The sequence below is a fragment of the Meles meles genome, chromosome 2 (genome assembly GCF_922984935.1).
Source record: "Meles meles chromosome 2, mMelMel3.1 paternal haplotype, whole genome shotgun sequence".
NCBI classification, from domain to species: domain Eukaryota; kingdom Metazoa; phylum Chordata; class Mammalia; order Carnivora; family Mustelidae; genus Meles; species Meles meles.
In genome coordinates this window covers 72,282,517-72,303,432 of record NC_060067.1, presented here as the reverse complement: position 1 = coordinate 72,303,432, position 20,916 = coordinate 72,282,517, and the positions used below count along the sequence as shown (strand labels likewise).

At 39.9% G+C, this 20,916-nt stretch overlaps 1 protein-coding gene across 1 annotated transcript in view; it reads right to left on the bottom strand.

Annotated features, from left to right (window-relative positions):
- RNF150 (ring finger protein 150) overlaps positions 1-20,916 on the bottom strand; it is a 274,139-nt gene that overhangs the window by 86,338 nt on the left and 166,885 nt on the right. The window contains exons 3-4 of the mRNA XM_045997796.1: positions 2,679-2,750; positions 587-669 (exon numbers count right to left, since the gene is read on the bottom strand). Of these exons, the coding sequence (XP_045853752.1) occupies positions 587-669; positions 2,679-2,750 (155 nt within the window). The remainder of the gene's footprint in view (positions 1-586; positions 670-2,678; positions 2,751-20,916) is intronic.

The window sequence follows — 20,916 nt, the reverse complement described above, 5'->3', positions numbered from 1 at the left end:
GAGAAGGAGAGGGAGGGAGACAGAGAGAAGGGTGGGGGTAAAGAGGGAGGAGGAGATAAAGAATCTTAAGTAGATTCCACACCCCCAGCGTGGAGCCTAACACAGGGCTTGATCTCACAACCCGGAGATCATGACCTAAGGCGAAATCAAGAGTCAGACATTTAACCCACTGAGCCACCCAGGTGCCCCAATTCACGACATATCTGAGTTCATTAATTAAATTAGAACAGCACTTGTGAAAGTTAGAACGGATTCTGAATATCATAATTCTGTTGTTAAAGAAAACTTATAGTTGGGAGCCCCATCATCAAATTCCGTATCACGAGGTTCTAATTCATAGCACTATGCTTCCTTTGGTACAAAGGAGATCAGAAAAATATTTATTTAGCAAGAAAACACGTTTTAAAGGAGAACGGTTATACAGAAAGAACAAGCTTTTTCCCACCGTTTGCTGTTTAAACCCAGAAAGGTTTGGACAGCCTGACCTTGCAGGGCTAGGCCAAGCAGGTCCAAGCCAGTGCAGCCAGGAGGCCCTCTCGTCTCCACACACACACCCCGTTCAAAAGCAGGCAGCCCAGGGACTCACCGGCAGGGCAAGATCCGCACAATGTCATTGGGCTTGTACCCTTCGATGCAAACTGCACAGTTATCAAAATCGGGCTCTGTTTCCTGCAACGGAGAAAGCACAGATGAGTTGACTTGTGTAGCTTCAACTCCTATGTGAAGAGGCAAACAAGCAAGGGGAGCTTGCCTGGAGACAGGCTTTCAATCGTCTATGTGCCAGTTTTCTCAAACAATAATTGTCTATTGGCTCAGTTTCCATTCCTTCCAACCTCCACTTTTTGTTTCTGGGTTCCACTGTAAATGCTTTTGTGAGGGAATAATTTTTTAATGTACTGTTACTAAAAATGCTGTTTATTATGAGTGTGAGGGAGCAATTTTTAAGTATACCATTATTAGTAATCCTATTTATTATAATTAGAAGTGACATCCAAATCTCAAGGCTGAGAAACACTATTTATGCAGAAGTGTCCGAATGATACTTTATCAGTTCCTTGGGAATCTTATGTGTATGCAACTCTAGAACCATGGTTTTAACTTTTTATTTGAGTATATATCTCTCTCTTTATTCAAGTATATACATCTCTCTTTCAACACCCCATTTCATATTCTGTCGAGGAGGAAAAGGTAATGCAAAATATACTTTAAATTTAGTAATGCTTTTAAATGAATTTCATCTTAGGAAGCTCGGTAGTATTTTTTATATAGTTGAAAAATAGCGCATAGTGAGATAAATCAAGTATTCAGACTAGAGATGGCACCTGGTTATACATGCAGACTTGTGACTCTCTTACAAATGTCCCAAGGAGCCCCAAATACATGTACCACAATCCACTGCTCTAAAATTTCTTCTGGGGAGAAGAAAGACCTTTAGAGGTCTTCAGGCCTTGGACTGCACTGTTTCCTTGTTCCTTCTCAAGATACACTTCTGCTTCTGATATGGTTAGAGCATCATTGTTTACAAAAGCTGAGATATGGAAACAGCCCATGTGTCCACTGATAGAGGAATGGATAAGGAAGATGTGACATATATACATTTAATGGAATTATACACACACACAAACTATAATATATATCATATATAAAATATATTATATATATATGATGGAATATTACTCAGCCATAAAAAAGAGAAAGAAACCTTGACATTTGCAATAGCATAGATAGATCTAGAAGGTATAATGCTAAGTGAAATAAGCCAGTCAGAGAAAGACAAATACCATCTGATTTCACTCATATGTGGAATTTCAGAAACAAAACCAATGAACACGGGGAAAAAAAGGAAACAAACAAAAAACTCAGACTCTTAATTACAGACAGCTGGTGCTTGCTAGAGGGGAAATGGGTGGGGAGGTGGGTGAAATATATAAAGGAGATTAGGAATACACCTATCTTGATGAGCACTGAGAAACGTATAGAATGGTTGAGTCATTATGTTGTACTCCTGAAACTAATATAACACCGTATGTTAATTATACCAGAATTAAAAAAAGATAGGCTTTGCTCTTGGCTTTATGTCCTCATTCTACAGCAAGGGAGGCTGCTGTAACGACTGTGGGGTTGTGGATGCTAGATTTTAGAGGGACTGAATATGCTTTCTGTATTTACTGCAGATATCAGTGGAGGACATCACTCAGCATATAACACTTTCCTCCTTGCAAGGATTTATGGAAAATTTTTCTCAAATTGTAATACCAGGAATAACCATCTCATTTTCACCTTGTGGACATTGCAATAATGTAATTAGACATTGTTTGAATATTTCTTCCTTCTTTGCATTGGCTGCTAGAAAGCCCCAACCTAAGTTTGGGATCCATTTTTGATACACATTTCAGGTAATGTATTTGTCTAAAAATTTTATTCTAGTTTCATCTATTTTTCCTATACTTTTCATTTTCTTACACTTTCTTTCCAACTACTTTGTTGTCCTACTGTATGCATTTTATAAATTGTTTTAAATTATATCTAATAAAGATGGGTATAATAACAGACACAGGAGAGCTATTTTCATTGGATACCCCTTTTCCCATCCTTCCTTCCTTTCTACCCTGGCTGCCAGAAAAGTCAGGAACTTTTTTGACTGGTCCCTCACCAAAAAGAAAAGAGTCTGCTGTTACCTTATCACCCTTCTTGATGGTTCTGACCTGGAGCTTGCTGATCGCTTTCTTTGCCGCATCTCCCAGTCGGCGCTAAAAAAAAAAAACAAACCAAAAGCCGCTTGTTAGCAATACATACGTGTAATTCTTGACTTTGTTGCTGATGGCGTTTACTAAACCAGGGCAGCCATCTCTGAAATCACGCACACGTGGCGTGAATGTTGAGGACAATGGCTGGAAGAGATGGGGCATCTGTGCAAGACCTCTAGTGACTGAGGTCTTTTAAGCATTGTCATCGAGAGAAGCTCTTCATGCCCAACGGTAAGAAAGTGGCAAACGGCGTGGAAAAATCCTGCCCTGCAGTGACTCCGGCACGTGGTACATTTACTCAGACTGGCACACGCACGCAAGTTTAGTTATTTGCCACTCTAGCCACTACATCTGTGACCAGGAGATAGCCAATCTGGACCCTTGGAATAAACCTCATGTCCTCTTTTTCACAGTCAGGATTTACTGCATGTGTATTTCTTTCCATTTGCAATTTAAGGACTTTCCTTTGCTTATAGAGACCCGGCATAGGTTTATGTATTTCATCTGTACGGTCCTAGTCCATCACATTCTTGCAAGCCAATGTCACCTCCTCTGGCCAGGTTTAAGTGTGGGTGTGCCTAGAGGAAGGTACATAAAATGTACATGTTCAGCTTAGCAAATAATTATAAAGCAAACACCTGTGTAACCAATGTCGTTCATGTCAACTAGTATATTAGCACTCCCTAAAAAAAATTGTTTTGATAGAGAAAGTTGCTATCCTGATGAGCCCTGCAATCATGCGATGATAGGCCAGTCAGGAGGAAGGGGAGGGGGGAGGGTGGTGAATTCAGTTCTAATCTGTCCAGATCTGCTTGTGTGCTTGTGAGTTTCCTACATGTAACAGCTCCTTCTTAGCTTTGTGTACTGTGACCCTGTAACAGATGCATATTGGCAGCCATGAAACGTTTGAAGGCTATGATAAACGAGACAAACATTTAAACGGAATCATCAGTTGCTTTCACTAATTTGGTTCCTTTTAGAAATAACACTCAAGCTTCTTTCTTTTCTTTTAAATTGTGAACATATACTAGTGAACGGTTAACATATCCTACATACTAGTGAACGGTTAACATATCCTACATACCATGCTAAAACTTGATATGCAATATCACCTTTATTCTCACAACAACCCAGTGAGGAAAAAAATACTATTTTATAGAACAAACAGAGACTTAGAGAGCTTACGTAAGTTGTTTATCATTATCAGTGAATGGTCAGTCAGTATCTGAATTAAATTAAGTCTGACTTGAAAGCTAGAGCTAAACCATCACTTTTACTACTCAATAAACCACCCCAGTCACCCACCCAACCAACGTCTACCCAGTTAGCCAGCCAGCAATCAACCGACATTTGGCCAACCAGCCAACCAACCAATATCTAACAAGCTAGCAGCGAACCTACCAGTCACTGAGCAGCCAACCAACATCTGGCCAGCCAGTTAACCAGTCAACCAGCCATTCAGCCAGCCAGCCAAGCAACTAACCAACCAAGATCTATTAAGTATTATCATATGGCACTTCCTCGAGCATACAACAGTTAAAGTAAGTTGAAGAGAGATGTTCTCCTTGTTAGTTCATTTTCTCTTTGATATTTTGTCCTTAGTTTCTAAAATGATTACTGGCCATTTTAACAGAAAAGTAAGTTTGGTTGTTACCTTAAAGGAGCCCTACAAACACTTGAGTTTATGCAGAAGTCCACAAGTAGCTATCAAATGAAGGTTGCAGAAAAAAGAGGGTAAGTCTATAATGATAAGTACCATGGTGGCGGGTGGACATTGAGTGAGAGGGAAAAACACCGAGAAGAAACTAAAAAAGAATGGAACTCTCTGTCCTCTCCTCTTCCTCTAATTACTGTGTGATCATCCTCTGATCTCAACTCAGGCCACTTCTTCAAGGAGCTCTCTTCCCCCATGTCTCCCAAGAGAGACAATCCTTCTAAGTCTATACCTCATGGAACCTGGTCGCTCTGTTTCACAGCACTGTCATAAAATTCGCAATTTGACATTTGCTTTTATGATCGGTCCTCGTTAAATCTTCATCATGTAAACTCCCTGAGGGCCAGATTGTGTTTGGTTTTGCTTCCCATTGTGTCCCAGCACCTAGAATAAAGCTGCCTTTGATAACTAAGAATCATTCCATGCATATTTTGGATCACTTGATTTGTCCCAGGCATAGCTCTGGGTTCTGGAAAGAAGGGTAGTGGAAGGGGGCGCCTGGCTGGCTCAGTCCGTAGACATGCAACTCTTGATCTCAGAGTTGTGAGTCTGAGCCCATGCTGAGGATGGAGAACACTTAAAATGTTCTTTTTAAAAAATCTTTTAAAAAAAACGGTAGTGAAAAACACACACATAAATTCCTGTTCTTTTTGGCTTACAATCTAGTGGCAATGCCATAGATCACTGGTAAGTGAATAAAATTTTAAACCAAAAGATTTAAAAAAAAACAACAACATGGAAAACCACTTGTGAGGTTAAGCCAGTTAACGGGAAAATTAATGGACAAATTGTAAGCAATGTATGTGGTGAGATAAGCAAAGCTGTGAGCTTGGCCTTGGCAAAATCAGTCCATCTCAACCAAGAGTTGCTTTTCATTGAAGAAGCCTGGAGCAGGAATTGAAGGGAATAGAGAAAGGGCTACCAGGAGTAAGTTACCAGGAATTAAGTACAACAAACCTGCAGAACATTATGTTTAGAATGTGAAATCCGGACCCAAATAAACACGTTGATTGTTTTTCAGTGAAGAGCTCAGATATTTTTGCAATTGTGTTAATTTGTTTTTAAGATTTTATTTATTTATTGGACAGAGAGAGAGAGAGAGTGAGCATAGGCAGGGGGAGCGTCAGGCAGAGGGAGAGGGAGAAGCAGGCTCTTCTCTGAGCAGGGAGCCTGATGTGGGGCTCGATCCTAGGTCTCTGGGATTATGGTCTGAGCCAAAGGCAGACGCTTAAGCTAAGCATAGCAAATAAGTAGCAAATATTATTTTCAAACAATGGTCACAGAGTATACTCAAAGGAAGACCAACATTTCTTAAGGAAGTGAACCAGAAATTATTTTGTCAAAGTTTAATTTTACCTAAAACAATTCTTTTAAAAATTTTTCATAAATTTTTATTGAAATTCAAAACATAATGCACTACAGATTTTTTTTTTTCTTACTAATGAAGAGAATGGAATTATTTTTGGTGGGAATAACATTTCCTTTAGCTGGGGTTCAGAGTTAGTGTTTCCTATCATCAGAATCACTTGCTGACCTGTACTATACTGATTACATTGTTTTCTATGCATGATTCTGTGTGATAGCTATTAAAGGGGAGAATAATGAAACATAAGGCATAACATCTGTTCTCAGGGAATTTGCAATTTCTTTGTAAAATTACCATTGCGGTGGGAGAGCTACCTTGATAAGTATAGTATTACTGTCTTAGGAGAAAGATGAAATAGTTTAAAACTGCCTAAAATACTTTTTAAAGACAAACAGTTCTGAAGGATACAGATTAAAAAAAGTGAAGCCAGGTGCATCCTTAATTGTATTAGAAAATTGGTAGAGTGGCTTATACTAACTTATACTTTCAATATTCATTTTCTCTTTCATGTGACTGTCTCTTAGTATTCTGTTACTTCATTATGTAATAGCTATTTCTTTTGAAACAACCCAAGAGAAATGTCACTTTTAAACAAATGTTTTTATTTTAATCACCTGGTGCTCACCATAGCAAGCGCATGCTTTAATTTCTATCACCCATTTTACCCATTCCCTTACTCACCTCCCCTCTGATAACCATCTGTTTGTTCTCTTTTTTCCCCCCTTTCTTGTTTAAGTTCCACATATGAGTGAGATCATATGGTATTTGTCTTTATCTGACTGATTTATTTCACTGAGCCTAATACTCTCTAGCTCCATCAATGTTGTTGCAAATGGCAAGATTTCCTTTTTTATGGCTAAATAATATTCCATTGAATCTATAGGATCCGTCTTCTCTATCTATTCACCCATCCCTGGACACTAGGACTGCTTCCATATCTTGGCTACTGGAGCTAATGCTGCTATAAACACAGGGTGCATGCATCCCTTTGAATTAGTGTTTTTGCATTCTAGGCGAAATACCTACCTATGTGATTACTGGATCATAGGGTAGTTCTATTTTTAACTTTTTGAGAAACCTCCATACTGTTTTCCACAGGGGCCGCACAAAGTTTGCATTCCCAGCAACACTGCAAGAGGGTTTCTTTCTTCCCACATCTGTTGTTTCTTGTGGTTTTGATTATAGACATTCCAACAGATATGAGGTAATATCTCACTGCAGTTTTGATTTGCATTTCCCTGATGGTCAGTGATGATGAGCATCTTTTCATGTGTCTGGTGGCCATCTGAATGCCTTCTTTAGAGAATGTCTGTTCATGTTTCCTGCCGATTTTTATACTGAAAATTTGGGGGGGGGGTTGAGTTTTATACATTCTTTATATGTTTTGGATACTAACCCTTTATCAGCTATGTCATTTGCAAGAATGTTCTCCCATTCTATAGGCTGCCTTTTAGTTCATGGACTGTTTCCTTTGCTGTGCAGAAGCTTTTTATTTTCATGTAGTTCCAATAGTTTATTTTTGCTTTTTGCTTCCCTTGCTTCAGGGGATGTATCTAGAGAAAAGTTGGCCAAAGCTGATGTCAGAGACGTTATTGCCTGTGCTCTCTTCTAGGATTTTTATGTTTTCAGGTCTCACGTTAGGTCTTTAATTCATCTTATCTTCATGTATGGTATAAGAAGGGGGTCCAGTTTCATTCTTTTGCATGTTGCTGCCCAGTTCTCTCAACACCGTTTGAAGAGACTGGGTCTTTTTCTCATTGGATATTCTTTCTTGCCTTGTCAAAAATTAATCGTCCATGTAATTGTGGGGGGTGTATTTCTGGATTTTCTGTTCTATTCCATTGATCTGTGTATCTATTTTTGTGCCAGTAACATACTGTTTTGATTATTACAGCTTTGTAATATAAATAGAGGCCTGGAATTGTGATACGTCCAGCTTTGCTTTTCCTTTTTTAAGGTTGCTTTGGTTATTCCACACAAATTTTAGGATTGTTCTTGTTCTAGCTCTGTGAAAAATGCTGGTGGTATTTTGATAAGGATTGCAATAAATGTAGATTGCTTTGGGTAATATAGATTTTTTTTTAAAGATTTTATTTATTTATTTGAGAGAGAGAATGAGAGGAGAGAGCATGAGAGGGGAGAGGTGAGAGGGAGAAGCAGACCCCCTGCCGAGCAGGGAGCCCGATGTGGGACTTGATCCTGGGACTCTGGGATCATGACCCGAGCCAAAGGCAGTTGCTTAACCAACTGAGCCACCCAGGTGCCCCAAGGTAATATAGATATTTTAACAAAATTTGTTTGTCCAATCCATGAGCATAGAATGCCTTTCCATTTCTTTGTGTCATCTTCAGTTTCCTTCATCAGTGTTTCATAGTTTTGAGAGTACAGGTCTTTCACTTCTTTGGTTAGGTTTATTCTTTGTTATCATATTATTTTTGGTGCAATTGTAAAACGGGAGTATTTCCTTAATTTCTCTTTTTGTTGCTTCATTATTGCTCTACAGAAATGTAACAGATTTCTATAGATTGATTTTTTATCTTATGACTTTACTGAATTCATTTCTCAGTCCTAGCAGTTTTTTGGTAGAGTCTTTTGGCTTTTCTATATATAGTATCATGTCATCTGCAAATAGTGAAAGTTTTTCTTTCTTACTGTTTTGGAAGCGTTTTATTTCTTTTTGCTGTATGATTGCTGTGCTAGGACTTCTAGAACTATGTTGAATAAAAGTGGTGAACATAGACATTGTTGTCTTGTTCCTGACCTTAGGGGAAAGACTCTCAGTTTTTCCCCATTAAGGATGATGTTAGTTGTGTGTTTTTCAAATCTGGCCTTTATTATATTGAGGTATGTTCCCTCTCAACCCACTTTGTTAGGGTTTTTATCATGAATGGATTTTGTACTTTGTCAAATGCTTCTGCTTATTGAAATGATCATATGATTCTTATTCTTTCCCCTATTGATACTGATTTGTGAATATTGAATCACCCTTTCATCCTGAGAATAAATCCCACTTGATCATGGGGGATAATTTTTTAAATGTATTGTTGGATTCAGTTTGCTAGTATTTTGTTGAGGATTTTTACGTATATGTTCATCAGAGATATTTGCCTGTAGTTCTTTCTCTCTCTCTCTCTCTCTCTCTTTTGTGGTGTCTTTATCTGGTTTTGGTATCAGGGTAATGCTGACTTCATAACATGAATTTGAAAGTTCTGCCTTTTCTGGTTTTGTTTTGTTTTGTTTTGGCAACGGTTTGAGAAGAATAGGTATTAACTTTTCTTTAAATGTTTGGTAGAATTTAGACGTGAAGCCATCTGGTCCTGGACTTTTATTTTTTGGGAAGTTTTTTGATTACAGTTTCAATTTCTTTGTTGATAACTGGTCTGTTCAAATTTTCTATTTCTTCCTGCCTCATTTTTGGTAGGCTAAATCATGTCCAATTTGTTGGCATATAGTTTTTCATAACATTCTCTCATAATTGTTTGTATTTCTGTGGTGTTTGTTGTTATTTCCGCTCTCTCACTTGTGATATTTTTAGTTGAACCCTTTCTCTTTTTTTCCTGGTAAGTCTCCCTAAAGGTTCATCAATTTTATTGATATTTTCAAAGAACAAGCTCTGGGTTTCACTGATCTCTTCTATTGTTTTTCTAGTTTTTATATTACTTATCTCTGTTCTAATCTTTATTATTTCCTTCCTGCTGGCTTTAGGTATTGTTTTTCTTTCTTCTTCTTTTTTAAAAAAGATTTATTGTAGAGAGTGAGTGAGACACCCTGAGTGAGGGAAGGGGCAGAAGGAGAGAATTTGCAAGCAGACTCCCTGCTGAGTGCAGAGCCCAGTGTGGGGCTTGATCTCACGACCCATGAGATCATGACCTGAGCCAAAATTAAGAGTCAGATGCTTAACCAACTGAACTCCCAGGTGCCCTCTTTTCCTTTTTCTAGCTCCTTTAGGTATAAGGTTAGGTTGCTTGAGATTTTTCTTGCTTTTTTTTCTCTCTTATAACTGCTTTTGCTGTATCTGGAAGACTTTGAACTATTGTATTCATTTTCATTTGTTTCCAATATACTTTTTATTTTGTCTTTTATTTCCTGGTTGATTCATTCATTGTTTAGCAGCATTTAATTAACCTCCATGTATTTGCGGTCTTTCCAGATTTTTTCTTATGGTTGACTTCCAGTTTCCTGGGGTTCTTGTCAGAAAAGATGCATGGTATGACTTAGATTTTTCTGGATTTTTTTGAAGCTTGTTTTGTGGCTTAATATGTGATCTATTCTGGAGAATGTTCCATGCACACTTGAAAAGAATGTGTATTTTGCTATTTTAGGATGGAATGTCCTGGATATATCTGTGAAATTCATCTGTTCCAGTCTGTTATTCAAAGCCATTGTTTCCATGTTGATTTTTTGTTTCGATGATCTGTCCATTGATGTAAATGGGGTTTTAAAGTCCCCTACAATTATGATATTATTACTGATTAGTTCCTTTATGTTTTTTATTAACTGTTTTATATATTGGGTGCTTCTATGTTGAGTGCACAAATATTTCAGTTGTTATATCTTCTTGTTGGATTGTCCCATTTATTATTACATAGTGTCCATCTTTGTCTCTTGTTACAGTCTTTAAAGTCGATTTTGTCCAATACAAGTATAGCTACTCCAGTTTTTTATGGACATCCATTTGCATGACAAATGTTTCTCCATCCCCTCACTTTCAATCTGCAGGTGTCTTTGGGTCTGAAATGAGTCTCTTGTAGGCAGCATGTAGATAGGTCTTGTTTTTCTTTTTTATACATTTTGTAACCCTATGTCTTTTGATTGGAGTGCTTAGTTCAATTACATTCAAAGTAATTATTGATAGATATGTATTTATTGCCATTTTATTACTTGTTTCGTGGTTGTTTCTGAAGTTTTTCTGTGATCTTTTTTGTCTTTCTTTCATGGTTTTCTGGTTTTCTTTAGTGATGTATTTGGATTCCTTTCCCTTGTTATTTGCATATTTATTACCTTTGATTTGTGGTTACCATTAGGTTTGTACAGAACATTCTCTGCATAAAGTAGTCTATATTAAATTTCATGGATGTTTACGTTTGAACCCATTCTTTACTCTTCTCCTCCCCAAGTTTTAGATATATGGTGTCATTTTTTTTTTTTAAGATTTTATTTATTTATTTGACAGAGATCACAAGTAGGCAGAGAGGCAGGTAGAGAGAGAGCAAGGGAAGCAGGCTCCCTGCTGAGCAGAGAGCCGGATGTGGGGCTCGATCCCAGGACCCTGGGATCATGACCTGAGCCGAAGGCAGAGGCTTTAACCCACTGAGCCACCCAGGCACCCCAAATGGTGTCATATTTTACACCCTTTAATTTTGCGAGTTCTTTGACTGATTTATTTACAGAGATATTCATTTTTAGTGCTGCTGTGTTTCCTACCTTCATACTGTCATTTTGGGTCTTTCTTTTCTGCTCGAAAAGTCCCTTTAATATATATATATATATTTAAAGATTTCATTTATTTGACAGAGAAACAGTGAGAGGGGGAACACAAGCAGGGGGAAGGAAAGGAGAAGCAGGTTTCCTGCTGAGCAGGGATACCACTGTAGGATTGATGGGATTATGGGATTATGGATTCTGGGACTCTGGGATTATGACCTGAGCCAAAGACAGACGCTTAGTCACTGAGCCACCCAGGGGCCCTCCCCTTTAATATTTCTTGCAGAGCTGATTTTGTGGTCATGATTTGCCTTTAGTTCTTGTTTGTCTGGGAAACTGTTTATCTTTCTATTTTGAATGATAGACTTGCTGAATAGAATATTCTTGGCTGTAGGTTTTTTGCATTCAAACACTTTGAATATATCATGCCACTAATTTCTGGCTTGCAAAGTTTCTGCTGAAAAATACTCCAATAGCCTTATAGGACTTCCTTTGTACGTAACTGTCATCTTTTCTCTTTCTGTTTTTAATATCTTTTCTTCACCACTATATGTTGTCATTTTAATTACTGTGTGTCTTGGTGTGAACCTCCTCAGGTTGATTTTGTTAGGAGATCTCTGTTTCCTTCCCCAGATTAGGGAAGTCTTTAGCTGTTAGCTATTATTTATTCAGAAATTCTCTGCCCCCTTTTCTCTCTCTCCTTTTTCTGGTACTCCTGTAATAAGAATGTTACTACATTTCATGGAATCACTGAGTTCCTCAATCTACTTTTGTTTTGCATAATTCTTTTGTCTCTCTTTTGTTCAGCTTGATTACTTTCTATTATTTTATTTATTATATATATATTTTATATATAATATATATTTATGTATTTTTAATATATTTTATTTATTTTATTATTATTTTGTCTTCTAGGTCATTAATTTGTTCCCCGCTTCTTCCAACCTGCTGTTCATTCCATCAGGCATGTTTCTCATTTTGTTTATTGGGCCCTTTATCTCTGCTATTTCTTATCTCTGTATTAATGGTCTCCTTGATGTCCTCCAATCTTTGCTCAAGTCCAGTGAGTGTCCTTATGGTTACGGCTTTAAATTCTCCATCAGGCATGTTACTTATATCCATTTTACTTAGATCTCCAGCAATGGCCTTGTCCTGTTCCAGCATTTGGGACAAATTCTTCCGTCTTCCCATTTTACCTAAGTCTCTGTGCCTTTTTCTGCGTGCTAGGAAAGTCAGCTCTGTCTCCTCTTCTTGAGGGGAATAGCTTTACGAAGAAGAGGTCCTGTAGTGTCCTGCAGTATGGTGTCCCATTACCCAGGGCTTGGTGCTCCCAGGAGTGTCTCCACGTGTGCTGTGTGTGCTCTTCTGTTAGGTCCTGATCTCTTTATCCTTCAGTCCAGTTGTCTGCAGAGGCTCTCTTTGCCTCTTGTGGGCAGTGTTTGGCTCCTGGCCTGAACGTGGCACATTTTAACTTGGTGTGCTCTGGTCTGCTTGTGAAATGAGACTTGTCACCACTGCCCCCAGAACCAAGGCCTCACGAAACTCCCACTTTGGGAGACATGTGCTGGCAGGAGTTAGGAGCAGTCTTCTGGGGGAGAAGGCCTGATGCACTGGGACTGAGGCAAGCATGATTCAAAAGGGCAGTTCTGGTGCACAGAGGGGTAGGGCTTGGTGTAAGCAACTTAGCGAGCCGGTGCCTGTGCTGTGCTCTACCTGAAGGTGGCCATTATTTATGCTGGCGGCAAGGGAGGATAATGATGCCTGCCAGTTCCTTTGTACCCAGAAGGGTCTCTTCCTGAACATTGCCTCTCTGGGACTTGCTCTGAGATGAGCAACTAACCTCCGCACAGTGTGCCCTAGGCCCTCCTCAGATCCTTGTTTCCACACTACATGTCCATAGGCTGTTGGCTCTGTCTTTTCTCCAAGAGTGGCCCTAAGTCCTCCAAGCTCTCTCCAAGCACGCTGACCTTTAAAACTCTAAGCTTTAAGCCCCGCTGGTTGCAAGAACTCATGAAATTCAGGCCCTCTTGCTTTCCAAGCCAATTGCTACAGGGTTTCATTTTCCCCATGAGCTCCTGTGTGTTAGTCTGTCTCTTGCCCTTCTCCTTGACCATGGCTCCCTCTCTACCATGGCGGCCTCAATCCATCTCTCTCCCAAACCATGTCTCCACACTTCTTTCCGTCTTTGATATGGCTTCTTCTCTACATACAGTTGCGGAGTTTGTTCTGCCAATCTTCAGATCGATATCTGGGTTATTTAAGATGATCTCACAGTTGTCCAATTTTAATTGCGGGATGAGGCAAGCCTAAGGTCCTCTTACTCTGCTGCCATCTTCCCCTCCAGTCCTCTATTTGAAATAATTCTTTAGCAAATGAAATATGCCCTTCTTAAATGTGAGTACGCAAGGTAAATTCAAATACTACTTTAAACTTTGGCCATGCATTTAACTTTACTTTTGGCTATATCTGAATAAAGATGAGGTGTCTTTAAAAAACATCCTCTTTCTCTCTTCCAAAAAAAGCCATTTCCATGCCCTTTTATTTATTTTTTAAAATTTTTTCTTTATTCCCCCCATGCCATGTTAAAGGAAAATGCAAGCTGCCTTTATTTAAGGGGTAAAAAGGAAGTGTCTTTTCAGGAAATGTAAAGCAAGTGGACATTAAAGGGTCAGGGATTATGGCTAACAGCAGAGGTAATGGTTAAGGAATCAGACAAATTCCATTTTTTGGCATTCTGGTGGCTGAGGGCTGATGAGGTTAAGGAGTTCAGTGGAGGATAAAGTCATTTGAGAATTCCCAAATTAGCAGAATTAACAGATGGAGAAATGAGAATAAAAAGGAAAGTAATCAAGTCCTCTTCGACATCTTCAAGGTCCGTGAGGCCTTCCTCCCTGGAAGCCCCAAGATATCAAATGATTCACAAAGGCAGGAAAACATGTTTTCTATAACTATTCTGAAAAAATGGCATAATGGCATTCCTTTCTCTTTCTTTTTCCTGTGGAGTTCCTTGAGTCAAACCTCATTCCATATGTTATTGAGAGACAATACACATATACCTCTTTTGAGGAAGAAAAGGATAACATTTTGGCAGAGGCTGATGAAGGCTATGAAAATCTGCCCCACCAGTGGAGGAACAGATGCTCTTGATTCTTGGAGAATACAAAAAAATCAACCTCTGAGATATATATATATATATATATATGAAAATTATGCAACCACGTAGTGCTAGATTTTTTTTTCGGTAGGAGTTCCAGATTAACAAAATAAAGGACAGAGCACCATAAATTTTTAATAATGCTATGGCCATTTGCATGTAGTCAGATCTTGTTAGTATGTGCATATCTCTGTTTCTTTTTAGGTGACATGGAAATCACACACAGAAATATTGACTTTTGAACTTAAAAAAAAAAGTTCCACTATCGACAGCTGTCAGACTAGTATTTTTGGATTTCTAAAATATAAACTAAAGAGCTAATGAGCAAAACATCAACATTCTTAATAAAATGGCCTGAACAAGGCAGTGGCTTTTGTAATTGATTCTTTCTGTCTTTGTGTTTCTTACCTATACCAAGCATAGAGACCTAGAGGCCATCCTACATTTGTACAGGTCTGTTTCGGGCAGGATTCCTCCCCCTTCTCCAGGGTGCTCCCATGGTTTTCTTGAACACAACTGGACCCAAATCATACTATTCATTAAAGACCATCAGGAATGGGACCACCTTGGTAATTAGATTCATCCACCAATGTGATTGGAACAGGTATAAGAAAATATTTACCAGTATTACTGCTTCCTTGACAACAGTGAAGATACACAGTTTTAGAGGAAAATAAATACAGAACTACTTATTAACAGAACAAAGTCCTACCTAGACACCAACAAAGATGGTAAACAACATACTCCATTCATTCAACCCAATACTTACAGTTATGTCCTAAATATTTAAGACTGAGAAAAATAAGACACTTTCTTCTTGTTCCCCTCTGTGGATAACACAGAAATGCAGTGAGGTTGATAAAAGAAAAAGAAAAAGAAAAAAAAAACAACAACAACAACTAGGAAGGATGCCAAAGCATAGCATCAAAATCAATTTATGTTTTTAGATTTCATTTGACTAGATAAATCTGTATCCTATGTGCTCCTTTTACCTGACAGCTTTATTTTATAACCATGATTATTATCATTATCATTACGACAAAGTGGAAAAATAACTACATGTTCTTATGTTCTAGGTGAAAGAAGGGCACTATAAGCACAAACAGAGTTGGTCCCAGTTGTCTGGAACCTCACATGGGCCACGGGTGACTCATGCTTCCTCCCCTGCTCTCCTACATAATAATAATCCTTCCAGGCCTGGCTGATATGACAGAAATCTTTGCACAGCTAGTCCAATTTTTATGACATAAGGCACCGCTCCATAAATCTAAAAAAATGGATAAAGACTTAGACTATTCTGATGGCCATGGTGACCTCATGGAGCCGTGACTTAAGGCTATTTGCATACATACAACATGAAGTAAAAACATCAGGGTTATTTTTTGTGGGAGGTGTTAGAGAAGAGAAGGCAATGGTTTGGAAGTTAGAAGATCCAATCTTTGGTCTTATTTCTGTCACTAACTGCATGACTTTGGCCAGGTCACTTAAACATTGTGGGCCTTAGTTTCCCTTATTAGTAAAAGAATGTATGTAAAATAATGTCATTTTCAGCTTTACCAGCTTAGGAATTTATCCATGCAGAAGAAAACTCAGGATCAAAGATCCCTTCAGATCTGAATTACCTTAAAAAACAAAAACAAAAACAAATCCATGGTGAATTACTTCACTGAATACGTCATGGATACAACAAAGACTTTGCCTTTTTGGGCTCCTACTCTTACCTTACCCACAAAGGGTTCCACACTTTCTCCAGATCAACATCAGGGACAATTTTGGTCCTTTTTCTTTAGGGGACAGAAACATCTCCGCCTGGAGACCTTCCCCTCTCTGATACTGACTGCTTATTCCCTTGCCTTTTGCTTTCCTTGTAAAATTCAAATTTGTTGGGCGCCTGGGTGGCTCAGTGGGTTAAAGCTTCTGCCTTTGGCTCAGGTCATGATCCCAGGGTCCTGGGATCCAGCCCCATATCAGGTTCTCTGCTCAGCAGGGAGCCTGCTTCCCGCCTCTCTCTGCCTGCCTCTCTGCCTACTTGTGATCTCTGTCAAATAAATAAATAAAATCTTTTTTAAAAAATTCAATTTTTTTTTTTTTGCATTCCATTGCTTTTCCTGTTCTAACATAGCTTCAGCACTGATTTGTGCAAGTACAATCAAAGGGACCTGGGCCATGTATATGCAAATAACAGAAAAAGGGGATTCAAAGGGAGAAGTACCTCTTTCAAGGAAACTTGTCTGAATGTCCTTACTGGGCCTCACATAATGTAAGACAGGTCTGGTTTCCTTGGTTTAGCCTCAAAGGCAAGATTGCTTGTGAAAAACAACAGGAACCTTACTTAGTTTCTCTTATCTGTCTGTATTGGAAATAGTCGCCATCTGTTGAAGGGCATCTTGGCTCTTTCCACAGTTTGGTGACTGTGGCCATTGCTGCTATGAATACTGGGGTACAGATGGCCTTTCTTTTCACTACATCTGTATCTTTGGGTTAAATACCCAGTAGTGCAATTGCAAGGTCATAGGGTAGCTCTATTTTTAATTTCTTAAGAAGATATGGTCCATATATACAATGGAATATTATGCCTCCATCAGAAAAGATGAATACCCAACTTTTGCATCAGCATGGATGGGACTGGAAGAGATTATGCTGAGTGAAATAAGTCAAGCAGAGAAAGTCAATTATCATATGGCTTCACTTACTTTGGAGCATAAGGAATAACATGGAGGACATTGGGAGAAGGAAAGGAAAAGTGAACTGGGGGAAATCAGAGGGGGAGACGAACCATGACTAACTGTGGACTCTGAGAAACAAACTGAGGGTTTTACAGGGGCAGGGTGTGGGGCGTTGGGTGAGCCTGGTGGTGGGTATTAAGGAGGGCAACTATTGTGTGGAGCACTGGGTATGGTGTATAAACGATCAATCTTGGAACACTGAAAAAATAAAATCAAATTAAAAAAAAAAAAAAGGAAATAGCTGCTATCTACTGGGAGTCCTATGGTTTCAGGCCACAGACCCAGTCCTTGTGTCCCAGATGGGATGCCCTTAGTAGACAGTGAGACAATGTGCCAGCGAATCACCAGAAGGCAGGGTCGCCTGCCACGGCCATGGCAAGAATGCTGCTTGCTGATTCTGCCTGTAGCGTTTCTACAGGGAGGAGAAGAATTAATACATGGCGGCAGAAGTGGCACTTGTGGGAGATGAGGGACACATGGCTCTTAGCCTCCTGGTTGGAAGGGGAGACCGCCCTACTGCACAGTGGTGTTCAGGGTTGGGAGTCTGTCAGGGATCCAGGCCTCCCACCTCAGAGTTCAAGAACAACTTAGTCCTGGGAGCTCATGAGATGGGTAGAATGAAGATGAGTCCTTAGCATCCTCTGGGAAGCCCCCTTATTTTATTTATTTTATTTTTTTTTTTTATTTTTTTAAAGATTTTTTTTATTATTTTTATTTATTTGACAGAGAGAGAGATCACAAGTAGGCAGAGAGGCAGGCAGAGAGAGAGGAGGAAGCAGGCTCCCCGCGGAGCAGAGAGCCCGATGCGGGGCTCGATCCCAGGACCCTGAGATCATGACCTGAGCCGAAGGCAGCGGCTTAATCCACTGAGCCACCCAGGCGCCCTGGGAAGCCCCCTTAAATTACACAGTAGAAAGGGCTGAATCAAGCCTTATTTCTAATGCCAAAAGGACCAATGTTCAAGCAGTAAAAAGGTGAGGAATCCTTCCATTTACTGCTGTGATGGAGGGGAGGCTGGCAACCTTCCTGTGGCTCAAGTCTCTTCAGGATATCAGTACTGTGGAGGTAGTTCGGTCTTGTGGAAACTACTCTGACTTGAAATCACCAACCTCGTTGCGTCTTCATGAAAAAAAAAAAAAATGTCACCTGGGATGCCTGGGTGGCTCAGTAGGTTAAGCATCTCCCTTGGGCTCAGATCATGACTGCAGGATCCTGGGATCGAGTCCCACGTCAGGCTCCCTGCTCAGGGGGAGCCTGCTGCTCTTTCTCCCTTTGCCTGCTGCTCCCCTGCTTGTGCTTTCTCTCCCTCTCCGACAAATAAATAAAATCTTTTAAAAAATCACTTAACATTTCTCTCTCTCAAATTTGTTATATCTAATCTCCCTTTAGGTTCTAATAACTAGGATTCTGGGGTCAAGAGGTCAGCATTTTCAACTGCATGAGTAGAATCATGGCCAGATGTCTCCTTCCCCCATATTCCTACAAGTGTGTCTTCCCATCCACAGCCTTCTGGGAATGGGGTTCACAGGGTGAACACAGGCTATGTGTTGAGAAGTCCACCCTGCTGCCATTAGTGGCTCTTAAAGTACTCATCCAGGGGCACCATGAAGACTTGTGAGGAGAGAGAGAGATGTGTCATAGTATTTAGAAGTCACCCAGACAGGGGCACCTAGGTGGCTCAGTCCGTTAAGCATCTGCCTTCAGCTCAGGTCATGATCCCAGGGTCCTGGGATTGAGCCCCACACTGGGCTCTCTGCTTAGTGGGAGGCCTGCTTCTCCCTCTCCCTCTGCTACTCCCCCTGCTTGTGCTCTTTCTCTCTGTTAAATAAGAAAATAAAATCTTAAATGAAAAAAAAAAAAAAAGTGTCCAGTGGCCACTGAAATGTTTTTCCTAATCATTTTAGGACATTTCTATCTCTGAAAAGTGGGTTATGGCTTATCTTCCCTTCCTACACCATCCTGGTGCCTTTACCCATGGACTGCTTCCTTCCACAGGTGCAACTGTGGTGGAAAAGGCCTCATTTACCTCAGCCCCCTTCCCTCAGCTACCTCTCCTGGCCTAACTTTCTTTGCTCAAGCTGGCTTAGCCACTCTCCCTACCTTTATCGTTCAGATCTGGTTCCTGACTTCGAATGCTTCTGTGTACTTCCTACACTGGATTCTCCTCTGCCTCATGGTCTTGCCCTGCCCAAGGACCTGATTCTACTTTGCTCCAAAATCACGGTTAGATTCAAGCCCTATCTACCTTTTTTTTTGGCTTCAATAAGAAAAATCTATGGTCTCAACGTTTTGGAGGCTAGAAGTCCAGGACCAAGGGGTCTGTGGGGTTGATTCCTCCTGAGGGCAGTGAGGGACAATCTGTTCCACACTTCTTACCTAGCTTCTGGTGGCTTCCTGGCAATCCCTGGTATTCCCTGGCTTGTATATGTATCGTCCCATCTCTGCCTTCATCTCCCTATAGCACTCCTTCTGTATGCATGTTTATGTCCAAATTTCCCTCCTTTATAAGGAAACCAGTCATACTGGGTGAGGATCCCAACCTACTCCAAATGACCTCATCTTAAATAATGATGCCTGCAATAACCCATATCCAAATAAAGCCACATTCAGAGGTACTCAGGGTTAGGACTTCAACATACGAATTTTCAAGGAGACATGATACAACCCGTAACACCAGGCAATGGACTAATAGTCATAAAAAGAAAGGGGAATCTCTTCATGAAATGGTATGGGAAAATCTCAAGATGCAAAAAACCCTAACATTCCAAATTATACTACACTGTACTTTGCGTAAGAAAGGATGAAAAGGACATGCACGTATTTGTGTACATTCATAAAAATATTGCTGAGTGTTTGCACAGAAATCACTAATGGGTGTCTCTGGGGAAGTACCTGGGTTTCTGGAGGAGAAGGGTAGGAAGGAGAGATTTTAGCATGTAACTTTTTTATACTGCTTGTATTCTGAACCATGAGAATGTACATACACACTTACCTCCCCAGGATTAATTTTTAACAGGTTTGTTTTTTCCTAAACTTACAGGCAAAATAAAATCATATCTGCCTCTTTAATGTGCTTACCCTTAAAGACCATCTGCCCTCCTTAGATCAAGTATTACCTTAACATCTTTTGTAGAGTTTTTGTTCATCGCAGAAACACATTCTCTATCAAAGAAATTCACCTCTTGCATTTGGCTTACATGTTCGTAATGTTTTTTGTCAGTGGGTTCCTTTCACACATGGGAGATTTAAATGGATGTGTAAAATCTGTGCGTGGCAGGTGCACTGTCAAGCTGCCAGAGAGGCAGGAGTGAACCTGAGAAATGTGAATTATCAGCGGTTCCTAGCGATTTCTCACAGTCCCTGGAATAAAGGTCTAAAAGGAACAGCAGCCCTCCCACCGTTCTCATTTTTGGGTCCTACACAAGAGGGGAGAGGTCTTTTTTCACAGAACTCCTGAATGAAGCTACATCTACCACGATAATCAACAACGAGCACTTTCCTGGTGCTTACTCTTCGAGTGACAGCCAGAGAAGAATGCCATCTCCAGGAGGAGACCAGCAGCTGGCTTTGGACCAGCAGGTGCCAAAGACATTCTCAGGACAGAGCATTTCAAAGATGTTAAAGATCCCAGCTTTAAAACTACCATGCTGTGTGTCCTTGGGCAAATGCTTACTTTCTCTGTTTCCTCGCCTATAGAGTGGGGTGATACATACAGTGACTTCATCGCAGAGCTGTTAAGAAGCAGTATATCTGTATCTATACAACATATTAATCAAAGCAAACTC